Genomic DNA, 23,879 nt, shown 5'->3' on the forward strand with positions numbered 1-23,879 from the left:
GGCTTCTCCCGCCCTGTCCTCTCCTCCACCTGGCTTCTCCCACCCTGTCCTCCTCTCCACCTGGCTTCTCCCACCCTGTCCTCCCCTCCACCTGGCTTCTCCCACCCTGTCCTCCCCTCCACCTGGCTTCTCCCACCCTGTCCTCCCCTTCACCTGGCTTCTCCCACCCTGTCCTCCTCTCCACCTGGCTTCTCTCACCCTGTCCTTCCCTCCACCTGGCTTCTCTCACCCTGTCCTCTCCTCCACCTGGCTTCTCTCGCCCTGTCCTCCTCTCCACCTGGCTTTTCCCACCCTGTCCTCCTCTCCACGTGGCTGCATCCACCCTACAAATTGCCTGCAAATATTTTGGTAGTGCCCCTCCCGAGATTAGACTCTGGATCCGCCCCTGACTGGTCTGGTCTCTACTGCGCTGTATTTAATGATGCTGAAACAGCGACCAATGACTGTATGTCAAAAAAGAGGAGGATTCATGGGACCAGTAGCATGGAGGAGGAGCCTACGAGAGCTAGAGAAAAGGTAAGTAAAAGTGTTTTTTATGGGTACCCTATGCAAAAAGGAGACTTTAACTTGGGGGGAATTAAAATTAAGACCAACCCCAGGGGTGTCCCTCTCCAGGGATGTCCCACCAGGGGAAACAGAAGAACATTTCTCAGTCCTTCTGTCCCATGATGCTGTTTCACTCTCTCTTCAACTACACCCCACTAATCTCTACCCATCATTTATAGGGGTCTTCTCAGAAAGGGCGGGGTTGTGATGTCACTTCCTGGGGAAGTACAAGGAGGAGCCTACCTAAAAGGGGAACCTATTAAACCCTGCCAAGAAGAGCATTGAGGATTTTGCTGATGGTTGTGCCCCAAACACAAGCTGCTTCAGAAAATGTGGCTTAAAGCTAAACTTTGGGGAAATGAAAAAAATACCCCTGCAATTGGGCTCCACCCTGCCTCCTCGGTTACCGACGCTGCAAGGCTCTTTTTTTTCCAGAAGCTCATATTTAGATCAGCATTTGGGGCACCAAAATTAGGAACATTCTCAACATTCTTATAGACAGGGGTTAATAGACAGGGGTTTCAGTCTAGGTTCACATCTATGCGGTTGCGGTTGATGTGATTTTCAGGCATGTTTTGTGGTGCGTTTTGCGTTTCTTAACCTGCATTTTTTATGCATGTGTGTTTTTTTTATGTCCCTTTGAAAACACTGGCCCAGATTCAGGTAGATTTGCCCATTACTTACACATGAGCTGCTCAGCTGAATTTCTCTCCGCTGGAGCAATTTTGCCAAATTGCCACCTGATTCAGGAATCGTTTGTTCAGTTAATTTGCTCCTGTTTAAGGCAAAGCTGAGGGCGCAAGGCCGTGCAAGTCAAAGTGGGTGTGCCCCTATGTAAATGAGGAATTTTCGGCTCAGCAGAGGTTTGCGCCGGGCGCGCGCATGCGCAGTTAGAGCGCTGCCGTCTGCGCATGCGTCAAACTGCGCCTAGCATAATTTCAGGGCAAATCATGCTCAGCTGCTTGCACTGAGCAAATAAATAGGAGCAGACTTGCGCAGGTTCTTTGCTGAATTTCATCCTGCTTTTTCCTACCCCCCCTGAGCAAGGAAATTCAGCCCATTTTCAAGAGATGGCACCTCCCAAAGGGACCAAAAAAAGGAAGGCCAACTTTGTGGCTGCGGAGATGGACATCTTAATTGCTGCACTCCAGCAACATAAAGAGCTTCTATATGGTGCCCAGCGGGCAAACACCACCGTTGCCAAAAGGAGGGCTATATATGAAGCCATAGCCCTGGACATCAATGCCCTGGGTAATGAAGAGCGTACCTGGGATGACATCCAGAAAAAGCTCAACGATATGAGGCGCAGGGTCCGGGATAAACTGGCTCTTATCCGAAAATATACCGGTGGCACGGGAGGTGGCCCACAATGTAAGATCCGCCTCAATCAGGAGGAGGAGCTTATTGCCCAAACGTTTGTGCAGGAGCAGGTGGAGGGACTTGAAGGGTACGACTCCACTGTTGGGAACTTGGGGACTGGTAAGTTATTTTTGTTTCATATCTGCTGTGCATCATGGGAGGGGGTAGAAGTGAACATATTTGTGGGTAGAAGTGAAGATGGAAGTATTATTTTTGTTTCATATCTGCTGTGCATCATGGGAGGGGGTAGAAGTGAACATATTTGTGGGTAGAAGTGAAGATGGAAGTATTATTTTTGTTTCATATCTGCTGTGCATCATGGGAGGGGGTAGAAGTGAACATATTTGTGGGTAGAAGTGAAGATGGAAGTATTATTTTTGTTTCATATCTGCTGTGCATCATGGGAGGGGGTAGAAGTGAACATGTGAGAAGTGTGTTGCACCAGCAAAATATTTCATTTTGGTGTCATCCACAGGTGGTGATGAGGAAGATGAAGCTGGGCCGTCTTCGGCTGCGGGTCGACCCAGCCCATCCATACCCGAGCCAGGGGTCCAGTCAGGCCCCATGGACATTCTGTCTATGCTGGTCCAGGAGGAGATCCTACCGGGGCCAAGTATGGTGGAGGAACTTGTTTGCGAGGAGGATTCCTTTATCCTCATCCAGGAGGACTCTGGCTCCCTCCAGGAGGATACCACCATCCCTGGGCAACCCACCACCCCCCCGCCCAGCACGTCATCCCCCTCCAGGGCAAGCCCCTCCAGGGCAAGTCCCTCCATTGTGGACCCCTCCCCTTCTCCCTCTGTCCGTGCCCGAGCCTCTCCTCCCAGGAAGGCTCAGTCCAAAACGCGGCATATATCCTCCACCCTCCGTGACGGTCTGCTGGAGGAGCAGGCCCTGCAGACCCGCCATATAGGGGCCATGGTGGGAGAGGTGCGTCGTCTGGCGGACAGCATGGCATCCACCTCCACCTCTGTGCAGCATGCCCTCACCCTGCATGCGGACCGGGACAAACATGTCTCACAGAGCCTGGGGGAAATTAGTGGCAACTCAAAGGCCATAGTCACCTGCTTGGTGGCTCAGGAGACCACACCCACTTTATTAAGCAGGATGGCAGCTGCGGTGGAGGCCAATACCGCTGCTGTGCAGGCCAACACCGCTGCAGTGCGGGAGGAGGCGAGAGTTACCCGCCGTCATCAGCGGGATACCACCACCCGCCAAATGAGGATGTTGGCCCAGACCAACACCATCCTCGCCAGCCTGGCCAACGCCATGGAGGGCATGCAGCCACCACCTGCGCGGAGTGTGGAAGTAGGGGTTGATGCTCCTCCCCCCCCTCAATCCCCACCCCATGCCTCCTCCGCACCACGGAGATTGAGGAGCCAGAGCGGGGCACCCTTGGCCCAAAGAAAAAAACAAAAAAATAAGTTAAATTTTACATTTTTTTTATGCACAGAATATGATTTTTTTTTATTTTTTATATATGCTCAGGATATGAGTTTATTTATTTTTTATATGCTCAGGATATGAGCTTTTATATTTATTTGTAGTCCCTACACACGGTGAGGAGTGTATACTACAGTGTGACTGGTGTGTGAATGGGGGGGGGGGGGGTGGCACTCCTGCTGGAAAAGGGGTGTCACCCTCTGCCATGTGAAAGGTGTATGAATGGACAGCAACATAATTGGAGCCTTGACGCGGCGTTGCTGCTCCCTAATACCATGGGGTATTGTTGGGTCTAATCCAATTTGGGGTGCATGTGTCGGGTGTGTGCTAGGGACTACAGTGGTGTGCATTATACTTGTGACAAGATCAGGGTGTGTTTAATGTGCAAAGAGACGTTCCACAAGACCATTCCGGATGGCTCTTCCCTCAGAAGATCCGGTAGTGTTTCTTGGGGGGGGGAGTTGCGTGGTTCGGGGGTAAGGTCATTGCGTAGCTCAATGTGCATGCCCCTTCTCTCAGCAAAATTGTGGAGAATACTACATGCCCCGACGATTTGGCACACAAAGTTGGGTGAATACAACAGGGTCCCCCCTGATTTATCCAGACATCTGAATCGAGATTTAAGGATGCCAAATGTGCGCTCCACCACCGCACGGGTACGTGCATGGGCTTCGTTATATCTTTCCTCTCCTGGTGTTTGAGGGTTACGAAATGGGGTCATCATGTGAGGACCCAGGGCATATGCAGAGTCACCTGGAAGGAAAAAGAAAGGAGGATGTTAGTCGTGCATGTGCCCCTTGTGATGTGTGCATCATGGGGGGGGGGGGGGGGCAGTCATACCTGACACCCATGTCACTCACCAATCAGCCAGCTGTCTCCATACATGTTCTGGTCAAACTCGGTTGGGATGGGGCTGTGTCGGTAAATAAAACTGTCATGGCTTGACCCTGGGTGTTTGGCACGGACATGCCATATGAGGCCATGTGCATCCACAATCATCTGCACATTTATCGAATGCCAATGTTTCCTGTTGCAGTAGATATGCTCGAGGAGCCGGGGGGGGCGTAGTGCCACATGGGTACAATCTATTGCACCCACAGTGCGTGGAAATCTGGCTAGTGCATAAAAATCACTGATTGCCTTCTGCCGCAGGTCAGCCGTGGTTGGTTTGATAAATTGTGTGCCCATTCGTCTGAGTATTGCAGGGATCACTTGGTGGACACACCTGCTCATGCTGGATTGGGACATCCCCGCCACCATTCCACCTGTGCGCTGAAATGAGCCACTTGCCAAAAAATGAAGGGTTGCCACTACCTTCACCAGTGGCTGCACTGCCTGTCCCCGATGGGTCGGGCTGCTGATGTCATCCTGCAGGATTGTTACCAACTCAAGGATGACTTCAGGGCTGAAGCGAAACATGCGATACACCTCATTATCAAGCATCTGAAAAAGGTTGTAGCGCCCTCTGTAAATCCTCTCCCGTGCCCTCCTACGAGTCGGCTCAGTCAATAGAATATCAAGAACCATAGCTGCCCCTGGCATGTTGGTGCACAGATGTGAGGTCCCTAAAATGTGGGTGCTCTGCTTGTTCAGCTCGTCTGTCTAGGTGCTGCTGAAGTTGCGCGCTCCTTCAGATGACATTTGGCCATCTTTTGCTAACTTGCCCCTGCTTTTAGCAGGAGCAAGTTTGCCCGGGGAAAAAAGCTTGCGCGCTTCCAGCGCAAGATGCGCATCACACGCGCATGTTTCTGAATCATCGGCAGTACCTAATTTGCATATTCGCTGAGGGAATTCCATGAAGGCGCAACTTACACCCCGCGCAAAATTGCGCGAAAATTGCGCAGGAGCAGCTAGGCTGCGTGCGCGGGAATATGGCCGCATTTCAGGCTTAACTGCTTTACTGAATCAGCCGCAAATTTGCATGGGAGCAAAATAAGTACTTGCGCGGCGCAAATCACACTTGCTCCCGCGCAAGTGCTTCTTGAATCTGGGCCACTGTATATAGCTGGTTGCTAAGGAGAAGACCAGGAAGCTGGCTGCCGCGTCCCTAACAACCGATAACAGGTGAATTTAATCAGTATGAGGTACATTGTGCCCCTACTCATTCAACAGAAAAAGTGTCACACAGAAAAAAAACTTTTTTGACTATTTCTTTATTAAAAATAAAAATAATAATGTCAACTGACGTAGATCCAACTACAATCACGATGCCTGCCGAAACCCCTCCCCCCCAAAAAAGAGCTTCGCACTCGTTGAAGGCTAACTGTCCCGACTGCCCGCTCTTCCGTCTGACAGTTCTTAAATAGATACAGTTGCCCCGCCCCTTACCTATTTCAAAACTGGTGGTTGTTAGCCTTTTTTTTCGGGTTCAGCGATGTGGCAGGCGTCGTGATTAACGTTTGATCTACATCAGAGTACATTATTTTTTGATTTTTGATAAAGGAATTGTCAAAAACTGTCTGTGTTTTTTCCTCTATGTCACACTTTTTTGGGTGAATGACTAGGGGTAAACTGTACCCCATACTTATTCACATGGGGGGGGGCAGAGTGAAAGGGGCAGGGGTGTGGCCTGGTAGGAGTCCAGGCTGAGGTTGCCACTCTACTCACCACTCCAGGACACCTAGACATGCGACTTTCAGGGGCAGACTCTAGGGACCCCCTTGTTAAAGGGGGCTTCCAGATTCTTTAATCCCCCCGCCCACAGACCCCTACAACCACAGCCCAGGGTTGTGGGGAAGAGGCCCTTGTTCCCATCAACATGGAGACAAGGTGCTTTGGGAGGGGCACAGCCCCCCGCCAAAGCACTCCCCCATGTTGAGGGCATGAGGCATGATATGGTTAAGGAGGGGGGGTGCACTCGCTTGTCTCCTCCCTTTCCTGACCTGCCGGGCAGCATGCTCTGATAAGGGTCTGATATGGATTTGGAGTGGACCCCCACACCATAGCTTTGGGAGGGAACCCTACCCTACAGCATCCTGGCCCACTCCTTAGCAACCAGCTTTATGCAGTATTTTTAAAAGGATAAAAAAAAACACAAAACGCATTAAAAAAAACACATCAAAAATGCAACACTTACATTTCTGTTGCGACTCCAGGAGAACGTTTACCGTTTACCATAGGAAACCATGTTAAATGGAATGTAGTGCGTTTCTGCAAAATGGAAAATGCACAATAAAGTGCATAGGTGTGAACGTAGGTTCAGGGTCTGCATCATTTAAAGTGTTTGTTACCCCAGAATTTCATATTCCTGATATGTGCCAGGTTTACCTGCCAGTCCATCTGCTTCCCTATTAAAAACTGCCCACACAAAACAGGAGAACCCATCGTGGTCAGTTCTCTAGCTGTGCTGGGTAATCAGCCTGCTCTCCTCCAATGATCAGACTTGTCCTGACACCCTGACACCTCCCCCCTGCACAGCCATTCCCTGAAAAGCTCAGTGTGCTGCTGTCCCTCCCCCCCATATTTTTTTGCAGCTGAGAACAGAGGAGATGTGATCAATTCTAAAAAGGGGGGAAAGGTCTATTTACTGTATTATGTTTTTTTTTTATATCCATACACAAATGTTTTGATGAAAGTCAATTTTACACCAAATGGGCAGTTTTACAAGGTTATTGTTTACAATCACTTTAAGATGTAAGCTGCAAGTGCTTAATAAAAAGTATGGACTTTGCTTCTGGCTAGATATTATGCAGCAAGATGCCTGACACCTGAGTAGAAGAATATAAGGTGGGCCAGTAAACGGTTATGCCACAGGCAGATAGATGGTACAACCAGGGTGGGGAAAAGGGGTAAGCAAGAGGGGAAGCTGCCCTGGGTGCAGCAGAGCAAGGCGACAGAGAAAGGACAAAGGGCAGTAAACCCAGTTCAAAGAGGAAGTAAGCCCTGATGGGTGTTACTTCCTCTCTCTTTCCCTGCAAATGTAAAGCATAATGGGCTACTATGCATCGCATAGTAGCCCATTATGTGACACTTACCTGCAGGAGAAGCCCTCAATGTCCCCGTCTTCCTCGCTAGTAGCGAGCTGCCATTCTTCACCCCTCTTCCTTCCGGAGCCGCGAAACTCCGGCTCTGTGAGTGGCCGGAGTCGCGCGACGTCGCGGGAGCCTCCACTTGCGGCATGACCCGAGTTAGAAAGGGCACAGCGCACGTGCAGAACAAATCGCTGTAAGGGCGATTTGCAAATATCTCCTAGACCGTGCAGGTTTGGGAGATATTTCAAGCACCTACAGGTAAACCTTAATCTAGGCTTACCTGTAGGTTAAAGTGGTTGAAAAGGGTTTACAACCACTTTAAGGCATGCATTAACAATGGAGGGGGGCACAGTTCGGCATCCTAGATCTGGGCACTAGATGAACCTGTCCCAGGACTGGGTACAGCAACACGAATGTTGGTGTACAGGATTCTGAACAGAAGGAAAGTGGTGTAAATGTGGTTGCCCTCTTGGTGGTGAGGAGCAGCCCCTCTGTGGGACATGCCCCAGGTGACCTGGGCCCCAGGTGTTCCTCTAGAGCAGGGATCCTCAAACTATGGCCCCTCAGCTGTTGTAGAACTACACATCCCATGAGGCATTGTAATACACTGAAATTCACAGACATGACTAGGCATGATGGGAATTGTAGTTCTTGAACAACTGGAGGGCCGTAGTTTGAAGACCCATATTCTAGATCGTTGAAGCCATAATATGAAACCTTAGAGAAATGGGATGTGGGCCCTGGGATGTGAGTACTCTTAACCATGTATAAATCAGTTTTACTTTGTACTGGGGGATGGTGTAATGAAGAGTTTACAACCTACCATCCATACCCTAGATCAGGGGTCTCCAAACTGCGGCCCGATGGCCAGATGTGGCCCTTTGTTAGCCTTTATCCGGCCCTTGGACACTATTCCTCCCACTAATATGAGGCACTATTCCTCCCACTGACACAACAATATGGTACTATATCTTCTACCGATACCAATGATAGGATACTATTCCTTGTACTAATAGGGGCACTACTTCTCCATCTATTGACCACCAACCCTGAGGCCATATTTATTTTCACTGATGCTGAGCCTGTGACATTTTCTGCCCCTGCTGGCCACAATCTGGCCCTCCTAAAGTGTGAAGGACAATAAACTGGCCCTTTTTTTGAAAAGTTTGGAGACCCCTGCCCTAGATGGCATATAATGCAGTTGTTAGGAACCTGGACAACCCTATAATGAAGAAGACCTTCTACCGGGGTATCAAGAGCTTGTAAAAGCTATAGACCTGCTTACACTCAGAGTACTGCTGTTGTCTTCTACGTTTATTGCAAAACTTCTACAAATGGTTGACTGAGGGATGGTAAAAACAGGCAGTAGAGCCATAGGCCCAGATTCTCGTAGAATGGCGTAAAACTTGGCGGGCGTAACGTATCTGATTTATGTTACGCCGCCGCAAGTTTTACAGGCAAGTGCTTTATTCACAAAGAACTTGCCTGTAAAGTTGCGGTGGCGTAGCGTAAATCACCCGGCGCAAGCCCGCCTAATTCAAATTAGGCAGGTAGGGGGGCGTGTAGTATTTAAATTAAGCGCGTTTCCGCGCCGAACGTACTGCGCATGCGCCGTCTGAAGAATATCCCAGGGTGCATTGCTCCAAATGACGTCGCAAGGACGTCATTGGTTTCGACGTCCAGCCCCATTCACGGACGACGTAAATTTTTAAATTTCGACGCGGGAACGGCGGCCATACTTAACATTGGTTGCCCCTCATATAGCAGGGGCAACTTTACGCCGGAAAAACCTAACATAAACTTCACTGCGTCGGCCGCGCGTACGTTCGGGAATTCGCGTATCTAGCTAATTTGCATACTCGACAAGGGGAAAACGACAGAGGCGACACCTAGCGGCCAAAAAAAAATTGCATTTAAGATCCGACGGCTTAAGAGCCTTACGCCTGTCGGATCTAATGGATATCTATGCGTAACTGATTCTAAGAATCAGTCGCATAGATACGACGGCCCAGATTAGGACTTACGACGGCGTACATGGTGTTGCGCCGTCGTAAGCCCTTTGAGAATCTGGGCCATAGTTTATCCACCCCATAACCTGGGGTGGCAGGATTAAAATTATACAAAAAACACAAGGGACTTCGCCACAACCCCTCAGCTACAGTGTGTGGCGCATGCGGTTGTGGTGCTGTTGGCTTTTAATTATTAACACAAGCCTGGCGGAGGTGACATATACAGTAAATTATCTCTAGAAAGCAAACCATTGTGGATCACTTTTTCAGAGAGGGGGTGAAGCCTCGTGTCTAAAGGAAGCCTCCCTTCTGTATCAGGCCATCACAGTCACAGCTAAAGTCGTAGGTGAAGAAAATAAAAAATACAACTTACACAGCAAGCCAGACTCTACACTTGTGAGGTCCCTCCTCAAATCTTTGTCTGATGTTGGCTTTCTAACATTAATTAAAGGGGTTGTAAATTAATTTTTTTTTTCATAATAAGCATCCTTTACCTGCAGACATTCCTCTTTTCACTTCCTCCTTGTTCGTTTTTGCTCAGAAGTTGCTCTATTTCTTCTCTGTTCTGTTCACTTCCTGCTTGTCTGATTACTCACCACCTTGAAGGGAGGCTTTACTGCGGTGGTCAGTGACGTGCTCGCCCCCTCCTGAGAACTACATCTGTGCGGCAGGACGCTCTCTACGTGTTAGAGACTTCAAGGAGGTGTGAATTACTGGGCGTGTCGCAATGCATACTGGGAAATGTAGTTCTTACATGAACAAGCGCCGCAAACCAGGAAGTGAATGAGAGAACAGAAACTAGAACGCCGGAGTTGATATAGATGAGGGAATTTAATAGGTATTTACACATTTTTTAACAGAATCATTACACTATTCTGTCTGTCTACCTTGCAGACATTAATTTTAGGCAAAAAAAATTTTCCTTTACAACTCCTTTAAGAACTTAACGGTGCCCTCAGGCAGATTTAGATATAACAACGTATGTCAGACACTCAACAGAAAACCATTAAATTTATTTACATTAAAACTGTTTTTCTCCAGAGGCATTAACTGTTATCATCAGAGGCGCCACAAAACCCTAACAATCATTGCTTTGTCTGTTTCTTTACAGGGCAAAAAGAAAATGAACTCTGTCTAGTCTTTCCTAGAAGACTGTGACATTGTGTAGGTGACTTTGGATTCCAAACACCTTTTATAAGATGGACAGCAACAGTAATCGCAGGATAAGAAAATAATATAAAATTCCTCGGCCCTTTAATACTGATTTATATGCAGTGATTTCGCTTTTCTCAATCTTTTAATCCCAGCTGAACCTTTAAAAAAAAATGCTCAAGTCTAGGGGAATCCCTTTTTTAAAAAATAGAAAATCAGAGGTAATGCCTCTTACATTGATGGTCAGTGTGACTAATGCTCTTTACATTGGTGGTTAGTGTAAATAATACTCTTTACATTAGTGGTCAGTGGCAAGAATGTCCCTTACATTGGTGGTCAGTGGGAAGAATGCCCCTTACAGTGGAGGTCTTTGAGAAGAATACCCATAATATTGGTCATCAGTGAGAAGAATGCTCCTTAAATAGGTGGTCAGTGAGAAGAATACTTCTTATGTAGCACCCTCTAGTTAGGTAGGTGCTAGAGTGAGGATTGTTCTGGAGTGTAGGAAAATTTAGACAGGCCTAGCTGGGAGTGGTTCAGGGCAGGGCTGGGTGACTCACAGGGAGCATCACTGTCACCACCCTCTCCTTAGAAGAGAATAGAAGGTTCTAGAAGGAAAAGAAAGAGAGGAGAGGTGGAGCTGCCTGGGGTATCTTGAGGAGTCTTGACCATTTCCCAACTTGGATTGGCAGGGGGCAGGCCACCTAAAATACCTGGGGTCAGCTCAGCTGGGGGGTGGTCAGATGGAAGAGCTGGAGTGAGAGGTGTGGAGGCTGTTGGGGGTGACCCTGGGCCAGGGCTCGGATGCATCCAGGAGGAGTGAAGAGATCCTGGAAGGAGAGGCACATGAGAGAGCAAGGAGAGGACAGCGGCAGAGAACACTGCTAAGAGACTCCAGGGAGGACAACTGGTCACAGCTAGGAGGGCTGATAAGTGAAGCGCAGTCGGAGAAACTGCGGAGGCACGCCTGAGAGAACTGGGAGATTGCAGTTTGAGATGGATGCAGAACCAGAAGAGAGGACTGTGGGAAGGGCAGTGGAAAGAGACCATTGCAGCCAGGCTGGCTGGCAAGGTCTAGAGAGAGCTATCTAGGATTGGTAGCTGTGCAGAGGACAGTTAGCACCTGAACTATTTCTAAACCAAAGGGGCCTGAGGTCCCTGCCCGCAAAAGGCAGTTCACTGAGCCCTAGCTGAGTTTTTTCAGGCCTGACCATGCAGTGCTAGCTAGTATGGAGGAGTAACAGTCTGCAGCAAGTGAAGTGCTGGAGGAGTAACGGTATGCAGCAAAATAAGTCCTGGGGAGTGAAAGATAAGAGGTCTTAAGCAAGAGTTTGTGCTGGAGAGAAGACTGGAGTGTATATACTAGAGTGTATATAGAAGTCCCAAGCAAGTTGTGCTAAATATTCCTGGGCATCTCATAATTCCCTTTTTCCCATTCAAGTTCAATCCCCTCGATAAAAAACAAAAAAAACAAAGCTTATGGACTGTTCTATGTCTCTGAGTGACTGAGAGATGGATGTTTGGCTGCCTGGGCAGGGTGACAGGTGGACCACTACATTCAGCAACTGGGGGCATGGCTACACTTACATTGGTGATCAGTGGGAAGAATGCCCCTTACATTGGTGATCAGTGGGAAGAATGTTCCTTACATTGGTGATCAGTGAGAAGAATGTTCCTTACATTGGTGGTCAGTGGGAAGAATGTTCCTTACATTGGTGATCAGTGAGAAGAATGTTCCTTACATTGGTGGTCAGTGGGAAGAATACTTTTTACCAGTGGCAGCTGGTGTTTTTTTTTGGGGGGTGGGCGGTAAACAACCCCCATCCACCACCCACTGTCCTTACCGTGGATGCAGGCTGTGCCATCTTCCAGCAGGGTCCTCTCTGCGGTGCGTCTCCTCTCTGCTCCTCCTGGGGGTAGCCATCCAATATGACGTTTTGACCAGTCTGGAAATGGGTTTCATACCTGCCCATGGCTCTAATCAGGTGCTTCAAAAAAATCTCTGGCCGCTGTATTTCATGTCCCCAAATCCCCGAAAAGGGGCTGGACACATGATTAGGGAGTGGCTGCGGCGGCCGTGGATAGATTCATGCTATCTATCCACTGCATGTAGGGGGTGGAAAGGAAAGAGGTCCATTAGGTGCCTGGTCGCATTGGTTACATTGGTGGTCAGTGAGAAGAATGCCCCTTACATTGGTGGTCAGTGAGAAGAATGCTCCTTACATTGGTGATCAGTGGGAAGAATGCTCCTTACATTGGTGATCAGTGGGAAGAATGCTCCTTACATTGGTGATCAGTGGGAAGAATGCCCCTTACATTGGTGATCAGTGGGAAGAATGCTCCTTACATTGGTGATCAGTGGGAAGAATGCCCCTTACATTGGTGATCAGTGGGAAGAATGCTCCTTACATTGGTGATCAGTGGGAAGAATGTCCCTTACATTGGTGATCAGTGGGAAGAATGTCCCTTACATTGGTGATCAGTGGGAAGAATGCCCCTTACATTGGTGATCAGTGGGAAGAATGCTCCTTACATTGGTGATCAGTGGGAAGAATGTCCCTTACATTGGTGATCAGTGAGAAGAATGTCCCTTACATTGGTGATCAGTGAGAAGAATGTCCCTTACATTGGTGATCAGTGGGAAGAATGTTCCTTACATTGGAGATCAGTGGGAAGAATGTTCCTTACATTGGTGATCAGTGGGAAGAATGTCCCTTACATTGGTGATCAGTGGGAAGAATGCTCCTTACATTGGTGATCAGTGGGAAGAATGCTCCTGCCTCATGGGACCTTCCCTTCCTCTCCACACAGCTTTTCTGTTTTCCCAAAAAATCTCTTTTCAATTTGTCAATCTGTCCTTGTATATCCTTGTTCATGTTCTTTCGCCTTCTGAACATAACAAAAAAAATACTAACATTGAGGGCCTTGTTCTCAGAATAGAAACTACATTGAGTAAAAATAATTGTTATTAAGTCCTTTTTTCTGTTCTGTCTTCTTTCTTTTTCTATTATAGCATTTACATTCTTCATAATGGAACTCAAAAGACTAGGCACATTGGACTTTATATATATATGTCAGGATATTTATATCATATAGCCAGATCATTGTGCATCTTGACTTGTATCCAGGGCCGGACTTACCGATGGGCTTGACTGGGCTCAAGCCCATGGGCCCCGCCCAATAGGGGGCCCCCTTTAAAAAAAAAAAAAACATTTTATTTTTTTATTTTTTTAGTGGTCCGGAGGTCCCCAGGGGCCCGGAGGCCCCCCGGGCCCCGGACGGCAACCCCCCTTTTTTTATTTATTTTTTATTAAAAAAAATGTTTTTTTATATATTTTTTATATATATATATATATATATATATATATATATATATATATATATATATATATATATATATATATATATATTTTATTATTATTAAAGGGCCCAGAGGTCTCCAGGGTCCCTGGATGGCAACCCCCTTTTTTTTATGAATTTTTTATAAATGTTTATTTATTTATTTTTTTATTAAAGGGCCCAGAGGTACCCAGGGCCCCAGATGGCTACCCCCTTTATTATTATTATTATTATTATTATTAAAGGGCCCAGAGGTCTCCAGGGCCCCCAGATGGCAACCTCCATTTTTTTATGTATTTTTTATAAATGTTTATTTTTTTATTTTTTTTATTAAAGGGCCCAGAGGTACCCAGGGCCCCAGATGGCTACCCCCTTTTTTTATATATACAGTACAGACCAAAAGTTTGGACACACCTTCTCATTCAAAGAGTTTTCGTTATTTTCATGACTATGAAAATTGTAGATTCACACTGAAGGCATGAAAACTATGAAGTAACACATGTGGAATTATACATAACAAAAAAGTGTGAAAAAACTTTAAATATATTTCATATTCTAGGTTCTTCAAAGTAGCCACCTTTTGCTTTGATTACTGCTTGGCACACTCTTGGCATTCTCTTGATGAGCTTCAAGAGGTAGTCACCTGGCGCAGCACCCCATCACTCTCCTTCTTGGTCACATAGCCCTTCCCCCGCCTGGAGGTGTGTTTGGGGTCATTGTCCTGATGGATGGAATAGCATGCCGCTGCAAGATGCTGTGGTAGCCATGCTGGTTCAGTATGCCTTCAATTCTGAATAAATCCCCAACAGTGTCACCAGCAAAGCCCCCCCACACCATCACACCTCCTCCACCATGCTTCACGGTGGGAACCAGGCATGTAGAGTCTATCCGTTCACCTTTTCTGCGTGGCACAAAGACACGGGGGTTGGAACCAAAGATCTCAAGTTTGGACTCATCAGACCAAAGCACAGATTTCCACTGGTCTAATGTCCATCCCTTGTGTTCTTTACCCCCAACAAGTCTCTTCTGCTTGTTGCCTTTCTTTAGCAGTGGTTTCCTAGCAGATATTCTACCATGAAGGCCTGATTCACACAGTCTCCTCTTACCAGTTCTAGAGATGTGTCTGCTGCAAAAGGTGGAAGAACCTAGAATATGAAATAGATTTTCAGTTGTTTCACACTTTTTTGTTATGTATAATTCCACATGTGTTCATTCAGAGTTTTGATGCCTTCAGTGTGAATCTACAATTGTCATAGTCATGAAAATAAAGAAAACTCTTTGATTGAGAAGGGGTGTCCACTTTTGGTCTGTACTGTATATATATTTTTCTTTATTTCTTCTTTTTTTTGTAAGGGCCCCCCCGCTTCTCAATTTGCGGCAGCCCCCCCGCTTCTCAATTTCAGGCGCCAGCACCCCCCCCCCCCGGTTCCCATGCCTTAAGCTGTGTAAGGGGTAGAGTTGCCACCTTTTCTTCAAGCCAAACCCGAACACTTTAGCGGCACAGGGCACGTTTTTTCCCGTAGTATACACAATAGGATTATAAATGACCTGGGGCACCTTTGGGTGCCTCAAGGAGAGTGGTAATGCAGCGCGCTGCGGCAAACAGTGGGTGTGGCCAAACTGCTCTTGCTGACATCATGGCTCCCCCTCAGTGATGCCAAACCTGCCCCCAGACAGCGGCCCGCATCTCCCGAATGGCAACAGATTTTTGTGTGACTACCTCAGTTACTTGGGGAGCCACAGCCCAGTCTAAATAATGTGTCCGGGTTTCAGGCAGACTGAAACCCGGACACAAGATCCCAAACCCGAACTGTCCGGGTGATTCCTGGACAGGTGGCAACCCTAGTAAGGGGCCCCAAAATTCCTGATGGCGGCCCTGCGCATACCTCCCAACACGCACGGATTCTGCGGGACTTTCCCGCACATACAGCTTCTTCCCGCAGTCCGCGAAAGGGTTAATTTTCCCGCACTGCAAGAGGAGGCAGCACGGAAGCAGGAGGAACCGGAGCGGTGTGTGGAGAACTGTGGCTGCTGAAGGGAAGAAAGCTGACAGCCGGGCTAATGACAGTCTGTGGCCCCGGCTGTCGGCACAGGTGAGAGGCACTCCCCCCCCCTCCGCTCAACAACTGCAAAACCCCCCCAGGGGAGGAACCGGAGCGGTGTGTGGATGTCTGCTGAAGGGAAGAGAGCCGACACATTCCGTGCACAGGTGAGAGGCACCCCCCCCCGCTCAACAACTTTAATGCGCCCCCCCCGCTCAACAAATTCAATTCGCCCCCCCCCGCTCAACAACTTTAATGCTTTAATGCGCCCCCCCCGCTCAACAACTATGATCCCCCCCCTCGCTCAACATCTTCGACCACCCCCGAATTCACGGCTCCAGGGGGCACCTTAAACAATAACTGCTCCGGGGGCCCCCACCACCCTAAGTCCTGCCCTGCTTGTATCCATACGACTATGAGGCCATTACACTAAACACAATGGACTAGATTCACGTACGAGATACGACGGCGTATCCCCAGATACGCCGTCGTATCTCTGAGTTGCGGCGTCGTATCTATGCGCCTGATTCTTAAGATCAGTTACGCACTGATTTGACTAAGATCCGACCGGCTTAGTTGCAATTTTACGCTGGCCGCTAGGTGGCGCTTCCGTAGATTTACGCGAGGAATATGCTAATTAGGTAGATACGCCGATTTTTTTACGTCTTTTACATTAGGTTACTCCTGCTATATGAGGTGTACGCAATGTTAAGTATGGACGTTGTTCCCACGTCAAATTTTGAAATTCTTACGTCGTTTGCGTAAGTCATTGGCGAATAGGGCTGTATGTAAGTTACGTTCACGTCTAAAGCATTGACGATTTGCGGCGGAATTTCGAGCATGCGCACTGGGATTCTTTCACGAACGGCGCATGCGCCATTCGTAAAAAACGTCAAATACGTGGGGTCACACAAAATTTAAATAAAACACGCCCACATCATCCAAATTTGAATCAGGCGAGCTTACGCCGGAGCACATACGTTACGCCGCCGTAACTTAGGGCGCAAGTTCTTTCTGAATACGGAACTTGCGCCCTAATTTACAGCGGCGTAACGTATCAGAGATACGTTATGCCCGCACAACATTACGCAGGGCTATCTGAATCTAGCCCAATATGTTGTTTCTCTATGCACTTTTATCCATATGTGCAGGAATATGCATTATGCTATAAGTTAATTAACTGATGGGATTGATGTATATATTATTGATATTTGGCTAATATCCCATAGGTAATCCCAAAGTTGGGATGCAAATGGAGAATTTATGGTTACAATGAAATTACACTATGATCATTGATACCCACCTTAATGGGGTGATTTGATCATATAGAGATTAATATATTGGTAACATCTTACTCCTTTGTACCTATTTTAATTTCATGTACGAATTTTATGTATGAATTATATACCAGTGTTTACGACCAAAAACAATTGTATTTTAGAAATTTTGTCCATACCACACATAATATAATATAATGCATTGCATATAGCAAACATACACAGGAAAAACGTAGCCATCTAACCAATTTCCAGCCAATCTCCCACACAATACATTATAAATGTATTCATTTCTTATATAAACATATATCTTTTTATAAGTTTAGTTCACAAATTGACACGCCTATTGTATCTATAGAGGCTTTTGATGACACTTACATATAAACTATAGTGGCACTGCCGCTAATTGCCACACACAGATATATAAATCTCCTCACATTCTTACCATCACTTATTATATTTATATTCATATTGTTTTTTTTTTGGATAAATAAACACATATATAGACTTTTCACAAGTATCACTTCTCCGAGTATTAGTGTGTCTATATTGTCCCTATGGGACAGACCTCCATTTTTACATATATATACTCTTTTTGTATAAATTGACTATCACATATATTTGGATCTAATTAAATTTCATTCAACGGAATTTCATTTAATTTCATTACACTATGTCACTATAATATCAACACAGTTCATTCATTTTACCACTTTACTTTCACATTTTATTCATTTTCCATGCACACGTTAAAAGGATTTCCCTTTCTTTTCACATTCAGTTCACAGTCCCTTGTTTTAAAGGGTTAAGCTGGTGTAGTTTGGTTTTCAAGTGTGTCCACACCCATAAGTGGCCCATTCATTTCCCATGCACACATTAAAAGGATTTTTCCTTTCTTTTCACATCTAGTTCACAGTCCTTTGTTTCAAAGGGTTAAGCTGGTGTAGTATGGTTTTCAAGTGTGTCCACACCCATAAGTGCTATCCAACCAACAGATACACACAATGGATTCCCATTCAATTGGGAAGTTTGTATTATTGGTTGATGTTGATTACATGGTGTTTTGTTTGATACTATATATTTTTTGTGCATTTTCTTACATGCTAGCTATGAGTAAGCACTGATTGTAGTGTGAAAAGGCCAGCTGTATGCCCCTGTCTTTGCTGTGATGTGTGGTGTTTGAAAACTTGTATCAATAAATCAATAATAATCCAGAGTGCGGCTGTCCAAACATTTCTTTCTGCTATAAGAATGCTCCTTACATTGGTGATCAGTGGGAAGAATGCTCCTTACATTGGTGGTCAGTAGGGATGAGCTTTGTGTTCGACTCGAACATTGTCTGTTTGTACGTTCAACAAATTTCGAACAAAACGGGTCGTTCGCGCCAAATTCGAGTGACGTGCGTCGGCCCATAATTCATTGCGGCGTTGCGCGCTGATGATTGGTCAAGCATGCACCATGACGAGAGAGAGAGCTAGTCAGTATAGTTAAATTTGCAGTGTGTAGAGGTTATATATACATCCTTCCTAGGGTTGTACATATATTAATACACAGTATAGCTTAGCTAGATCAGCTATTCCTATTGTTAGGCAATTTCTTTGTGCTAGCTGCAGTGCTCTAACGTGTTGAATTGCCTGCATGCAGTTTAGTTTTAACTGAAACATAGTACTCAGTGTTAGTGGACGTGTGCTATTTAATTGCACACATACATGCAGTTGCTGTTACCGCATGACATGTGTGCTATATAATTGCACATACACGCATTAGCTGTTACTGCACGTGTGTTATTTATTTGCACATAAACGCAGTCGCTGTTAAAGCACGTGTGCTGTATTTTTGGCCATAAACTCAGTCGATCTTACTATACGTTTGCTGTGTTTTTGCCCATAAACTCAGTCGATCATACTATACGTTTGCTGTGTTTTTGCCCATAAACTCAGTCGATCATACTATACGTTTGCTGTGTTTTTGCCCATAAACTCAGTCGATCATACTATACGTTTGCTGTGTTTTTGCCCATAAACTCAGTCGATCTTACTATAAGTTTGCTGTGTTTTTGCCCATAAACTCCTACTTTTGTAGGGATGAGCTTTGTGTTCGACTCGAACATCGTCTGTTCGTACGTTCGACGAATTTCGAACAAAACGGGTCGTTTGCGCCAAATTCGAGTGACGCACGTCGGCCCATAATTCATTGCGGCATTGCGCGCTGATGATTGGTCAAGCATGCACCATGACCCTGCATGCTTGGCCAATCACAAGGCGCAAAAAACGAAGAACAATAATTGGCCAAAGCCAGGGTGGCTTTGTCCAACTATGGCTCAGGGGGTTTAGTACACGGCCCACACTATATAAGGCTGCCTGCAAGGCGGCCTCGTGTAGTGTGTTCCAGCTTTGTTAAAGACAAGTCAGACAGACAGTCAGTTAGAGAGTGATAGATAGATAGATAGATAGATAGATAGATAGATAGATAGATAGATAGATAGATAGAGAGACACAGTGACACAGTGTCTTTTCTACCAGATAGATAGATAGAGCAGGAAGGCTAGTCAGTATAGTTAAATTTGCAGTGTGTAGAGGATATATATACATCCTTCCTAGGGTTGTACATATATTTATACACTGTATAGCTTAGCTAGATAAGCTATTCTTATTGTTAGAGCACTGCAGCTAGCAAAAAGAAATTGCCTAACAATAGGAATAGCTTATCTAGCTAAGCTATACAGTGTATAAATATATGTACAACCCTAGGAAGGATGTATATATATCCTCTACACACTGCAAATGTAACTATACTGACTAGCCTTCCTGCTCTATCTATCTATCTGGTAGAAAAGACACTGTGTCACTGTGTCTCTCTATCTATCTATCTATCTATCTATCTATCTATCTATCTATCTATCTATCTAACTGACTGTCTGTCTGACTTGTCTTTAACAAAGCTGGAACACACTACACGAGGCCGCCTTGCAGGCAGCCTTATATAGTGTGGGCCGTGTACTAAACCCCCTGAGCCATAGTTGGACAAAGCCACCCTGGCTTTGGCCAATTATTGTTCTTCGTTTTTTGCGCCTTGTGATTGGCCAAGCATGCAGGGTCATGGTGCATGCTTGACCAATCATCAGCGCGCAATGCCGCAATGAATTATGGGCCAACGTGCGTCACTCGAATTTGGCGCAAACGACCCGTTTTGTTCGAAATTCGTCGAACGTACGAACAGACGATGTTCGAGTCGAACACAAAGCTCATCCCTACAAAAGTAGGAGTTTATGGGCAAAAACACAGCAAACTTATAGTAAGATCGACTGAGTTTATGGGCAAAAACACAGCAAACGTATAGTATGATCGACTGAGTTTATGGGCAAAAACACAGCAAACGTATAGTATGATCGACTGAGTTTATGGGCAAAAACACAGCAAACGTGCTTTAACAGCGACTGCGTTTATGTGCAAATAAATAACACACGTGCAGTAACAGCTAATGCGTGTATGTGCAATTATATAGCACACATGTCATGCGGTAACAGCAACTGCATGTATGTGTGCAATTAAATAGCACACGTCCACTAACACTGAGTACTATGTTTCAGTTAAAACTAAACTGCATGCAGGCAATTCAACAATTCAACACGTTAGAGCACTGCAGCTAGCAAAAAGAAATTGCCTAACGTGTTGAATTGCCTGCATGCAGTTTAGTTTTAACTGAAACATAGTACTCAGTGTTAGTGGACGTGTGCTATTTAATTGCACACATACACGCAGTTGCTGTTACCGCATGACATGTGTGCTATATAATTGCACATACACGCATTAGCTGTTACTGCACGTGTGTTATTTTTTTGCACATAAACGCAGTCGCTGTTAAAGCACGTGTGCTGTGTTTTTGGCCATAAACTCAGTCGATCTTACTATACGTTTGCTGTGTTTTTGCCCATAAACGCAGTCGATCATACTGCATGTTTGCTGTGTTTTTGCCCACAAACTCAGTCGATCTTACTATAAGTTTGCTGTGTTTTTGCCCATAAACGCAGTCGATCTTACTATAAGTTTGCTGTGTTTTTGCCCATAAACGCAGTCGATCATACTGCATGTTGCGCGTTTGCTGTGTTTTTGCCCATAAACCCAGTCGATCTTACTATAAGTTTGCTGTGTTTTTGCCCATAAACGCAGTCGATCATACTGCACGTTGCACGTTTGCTGTGTTTTTGCCCATAAACTCAGTCGATCTTACTATACGTTTGCTGTGATTTTGCCCATAAACTCAGTCAATCTTACTATAAGTTTGCTGTGTTTTTGCGCATAAACTCAGTCGATCGTATTGCACGTTTGCTGTGTTTTTTGCCCATAAACTCAGTCGATCTTACTATAAGTTTGCTGTGTTTTAGCCCATAAACTCAGTCGATCATATTGCACGTTTGCTGTGTTTTTGCCCATAAACTCAGTCGATCATACTGCACGTTTGCTGTGTTTGTTGCCCAATAACTCAGTCGATCTTACTATAAGTTTGCTGTGTTTTTGCCTGTAAACTCAGTCGATCATACTATACGTTTGCTGTGTTTTTGCCCATAAACTCAGTCGATCATACTGCACGTTTGCTGTGTTTTTTGCCCATAAACTCAGTCGATCTTACTATAAGTTTGCTGTGTTTTTGCCCATAAACGCAGTTGCTCTTACTGGACAGGTGCTGTTTATTTCTGATTTTGTCCTGTGCAGGCTATTAAAATGTCTGGAAGGACAACAAAGAAAGGCAGAGAGTCACGAGGGCAAGCAGGCTCTGCATCTAGAGGCAATGCTGGTGGTGGACACGGTGCATCCTCTTCAGGACGTGGCCGTCTGACACGCTCGTCATTGTTTTCGGGAGCTGGCCGTGTTGAGCCTCAACATGCAGAGAAATTAGTAGAGTGGATTACCAAGCCGTCCTCATCCTCTCTCACCCAGGCTGAGCTTAGTTTATCTGGCAAAGCAGCTGCCAAGGCGTCCTCTTCCTTGTGCACAATGGCATCACACAATCCTTCCCTAGTCCCACCATGTCCTCCTGAGGAGTCCCCCGAACTGTTTCAACACAGTGTTGGGTACATGCTACATGAAGATGCGCAGCGTTTTGAAGGCTCTGATGACGGAACACAGATAGAGGAAGGCATTGATGTGAGCCCAGAGAGAGCGGGTGCCCGAGAGGGACAGCAATCTGGCAGTCATGTTCCCCCAGCTGCAGCATACTGCCAGGTTTTCGACAGTGATGAGGAGGGAGGGGATGATGAGGTCACTGACTCTACCTGGGTGCCTGATAGGAGAGAGGAGGAGGAAGAGGAGGAAGAGGAGGAGGAGGAGGAGGAGGAAGAAGAGGCAGAGGCACATCTCCAAAGAGGCAGGATGCCCTCCAGGGGACAGCTTAAGGGCAGCACACCAACTGCATTTCATCGCAGAGCTACGCCTGTGAAGGGCGCTGCTGCGTCGCAACGGTACTGCAAAAGTTCTTTGGTGTGGGCCTTTCTTGAGACATGTGCATCAGATCGCACGGTTGCTATTTGCAACATATGTCTCAAGCGTATCTCGCATGGCCAAAACCTCACCCGCTTGGGCACCACATGCTTGACCAGACATATGTCAACCTGCCATTCAGTTCATTGGCAAGCATACCAGAAAGACCCACACCAAAGAACAAAGCGGACCTCCCCTTGCCCCTCATCAGCTGGGAGCTCCAACCCCACAAGACCCTCAGTCCTCTCTGAAACCTGCACTGATAGGACTCAAGGTGTAGAAATAGGTGTGTCACAACCTAGTAGTACATGCGGAAAATCTACTGATGGTAGCAGACAAATTTCCCTGCCCCAGCTGCTGCAGCGCCGAAAGAAGTACTCTCCCAGCCATCCACATGCCCATCGGTTGAATGCTAGCTTAGCGAAATTGCTAGCACTTCAACTGCTATCTTTTCAGTTGGTAGATTCTGCCCCCTTCCGTGAGTTTGTGCAATGTGCGGTACCTCAGTGGCAAGTACCCAAACGCCACTTTTTCTCACGGAAGGCAATTCCCGCTCTCTACCTGCATGTGGAAGGCAATGTCCATGCCTCGCTGGACAGGGCGGTCAGTGGTAAGGTGCATCTTACCGCTGACTCATGGTCCAGCAGGCATGGACAGGGACGTTACCTCTCTTTCACGGCGCATTGGGTGACTCTGCTGGCAGTTGGGAAGGACGCAGGGCAAGGTACAGTAGTGTTGGAGGTTGTTCCGCCACCACAACTCCAAAACACTACTACTGGTTGTGACACACCTCTCTCCTCCACCCCCTCCTCTTCTTCTTCCTCTGTGACCTCTTCCTGTGCTGATGTTTCCTCTGAACCAGCCGTGCTCCGTAGGCGTACGAGGGGCTACGCAGGAATGCAGGCCAAGAGATGCCATGCGGTGCTAGAGCTGGTGTGCTTGGGAGACAGGAGCCACACTGGGGCAGAGGTTCTGTCAGCTCTACAGGGGCAGGCTCAGAGATGGTTGACGCCACGCCAGCTTAAGCCAGGAATGGTGGTTAGCGACAATGGCACCAACCTCCTCTCTGCCCTGCGACAGGGAAAACTGACCCATGTGCCCTGTTTTGCTCATGTTCTCAATTTGGTGGTGCAGCAGTTCTTAGGCAGGTACCCGGGCTTACAGGATGTCCTGAAGCAGGCCAGGAAAGTCTGTGTGCATTTCCGAAGGTCATACAGTGCCACTGCTCGGTTGACAGACCTCCAAAGGGAATACAACCTGCCCA

At 46.6% G+C, this 23,879-nt stretch overlaps 1 protein-coding gene across 1 annotated transcript in view; it reads left to right on the forward strand.

The window, feature by feature from the left end:
- Positions 1-483: 483 nt before the first annotated feature.
- LOC120920085 (SLAM family member 9-like) overlaps positions 484-23,879 on the forward strand; it is a 102,997-nt gene continuing 79,601 nt past the window's right edge. The window contains exon 1 of the mRNA XM_040331998.1: positions 484-516. Within this exon, the coding sequence (XP_040187932.1) occupies positions 484-516 (33 nt within the window). The remainder of the gene's footprint in view (positions 517-23,879) is intronic.

Source organism: Rana temporaria, chromosome 13 (assembly GCF_905171775.1).
Source record: "Rana temporaria chromosome 13, aRanTem1.1, whole genome shotgun sequence".
NCBI classification, from domain to species: domain Eukaryota; kingdom Metazoa; phylum Chordata; class Amphibia; order Anura; family Ranidae; genus Rana; species Rana temporaria.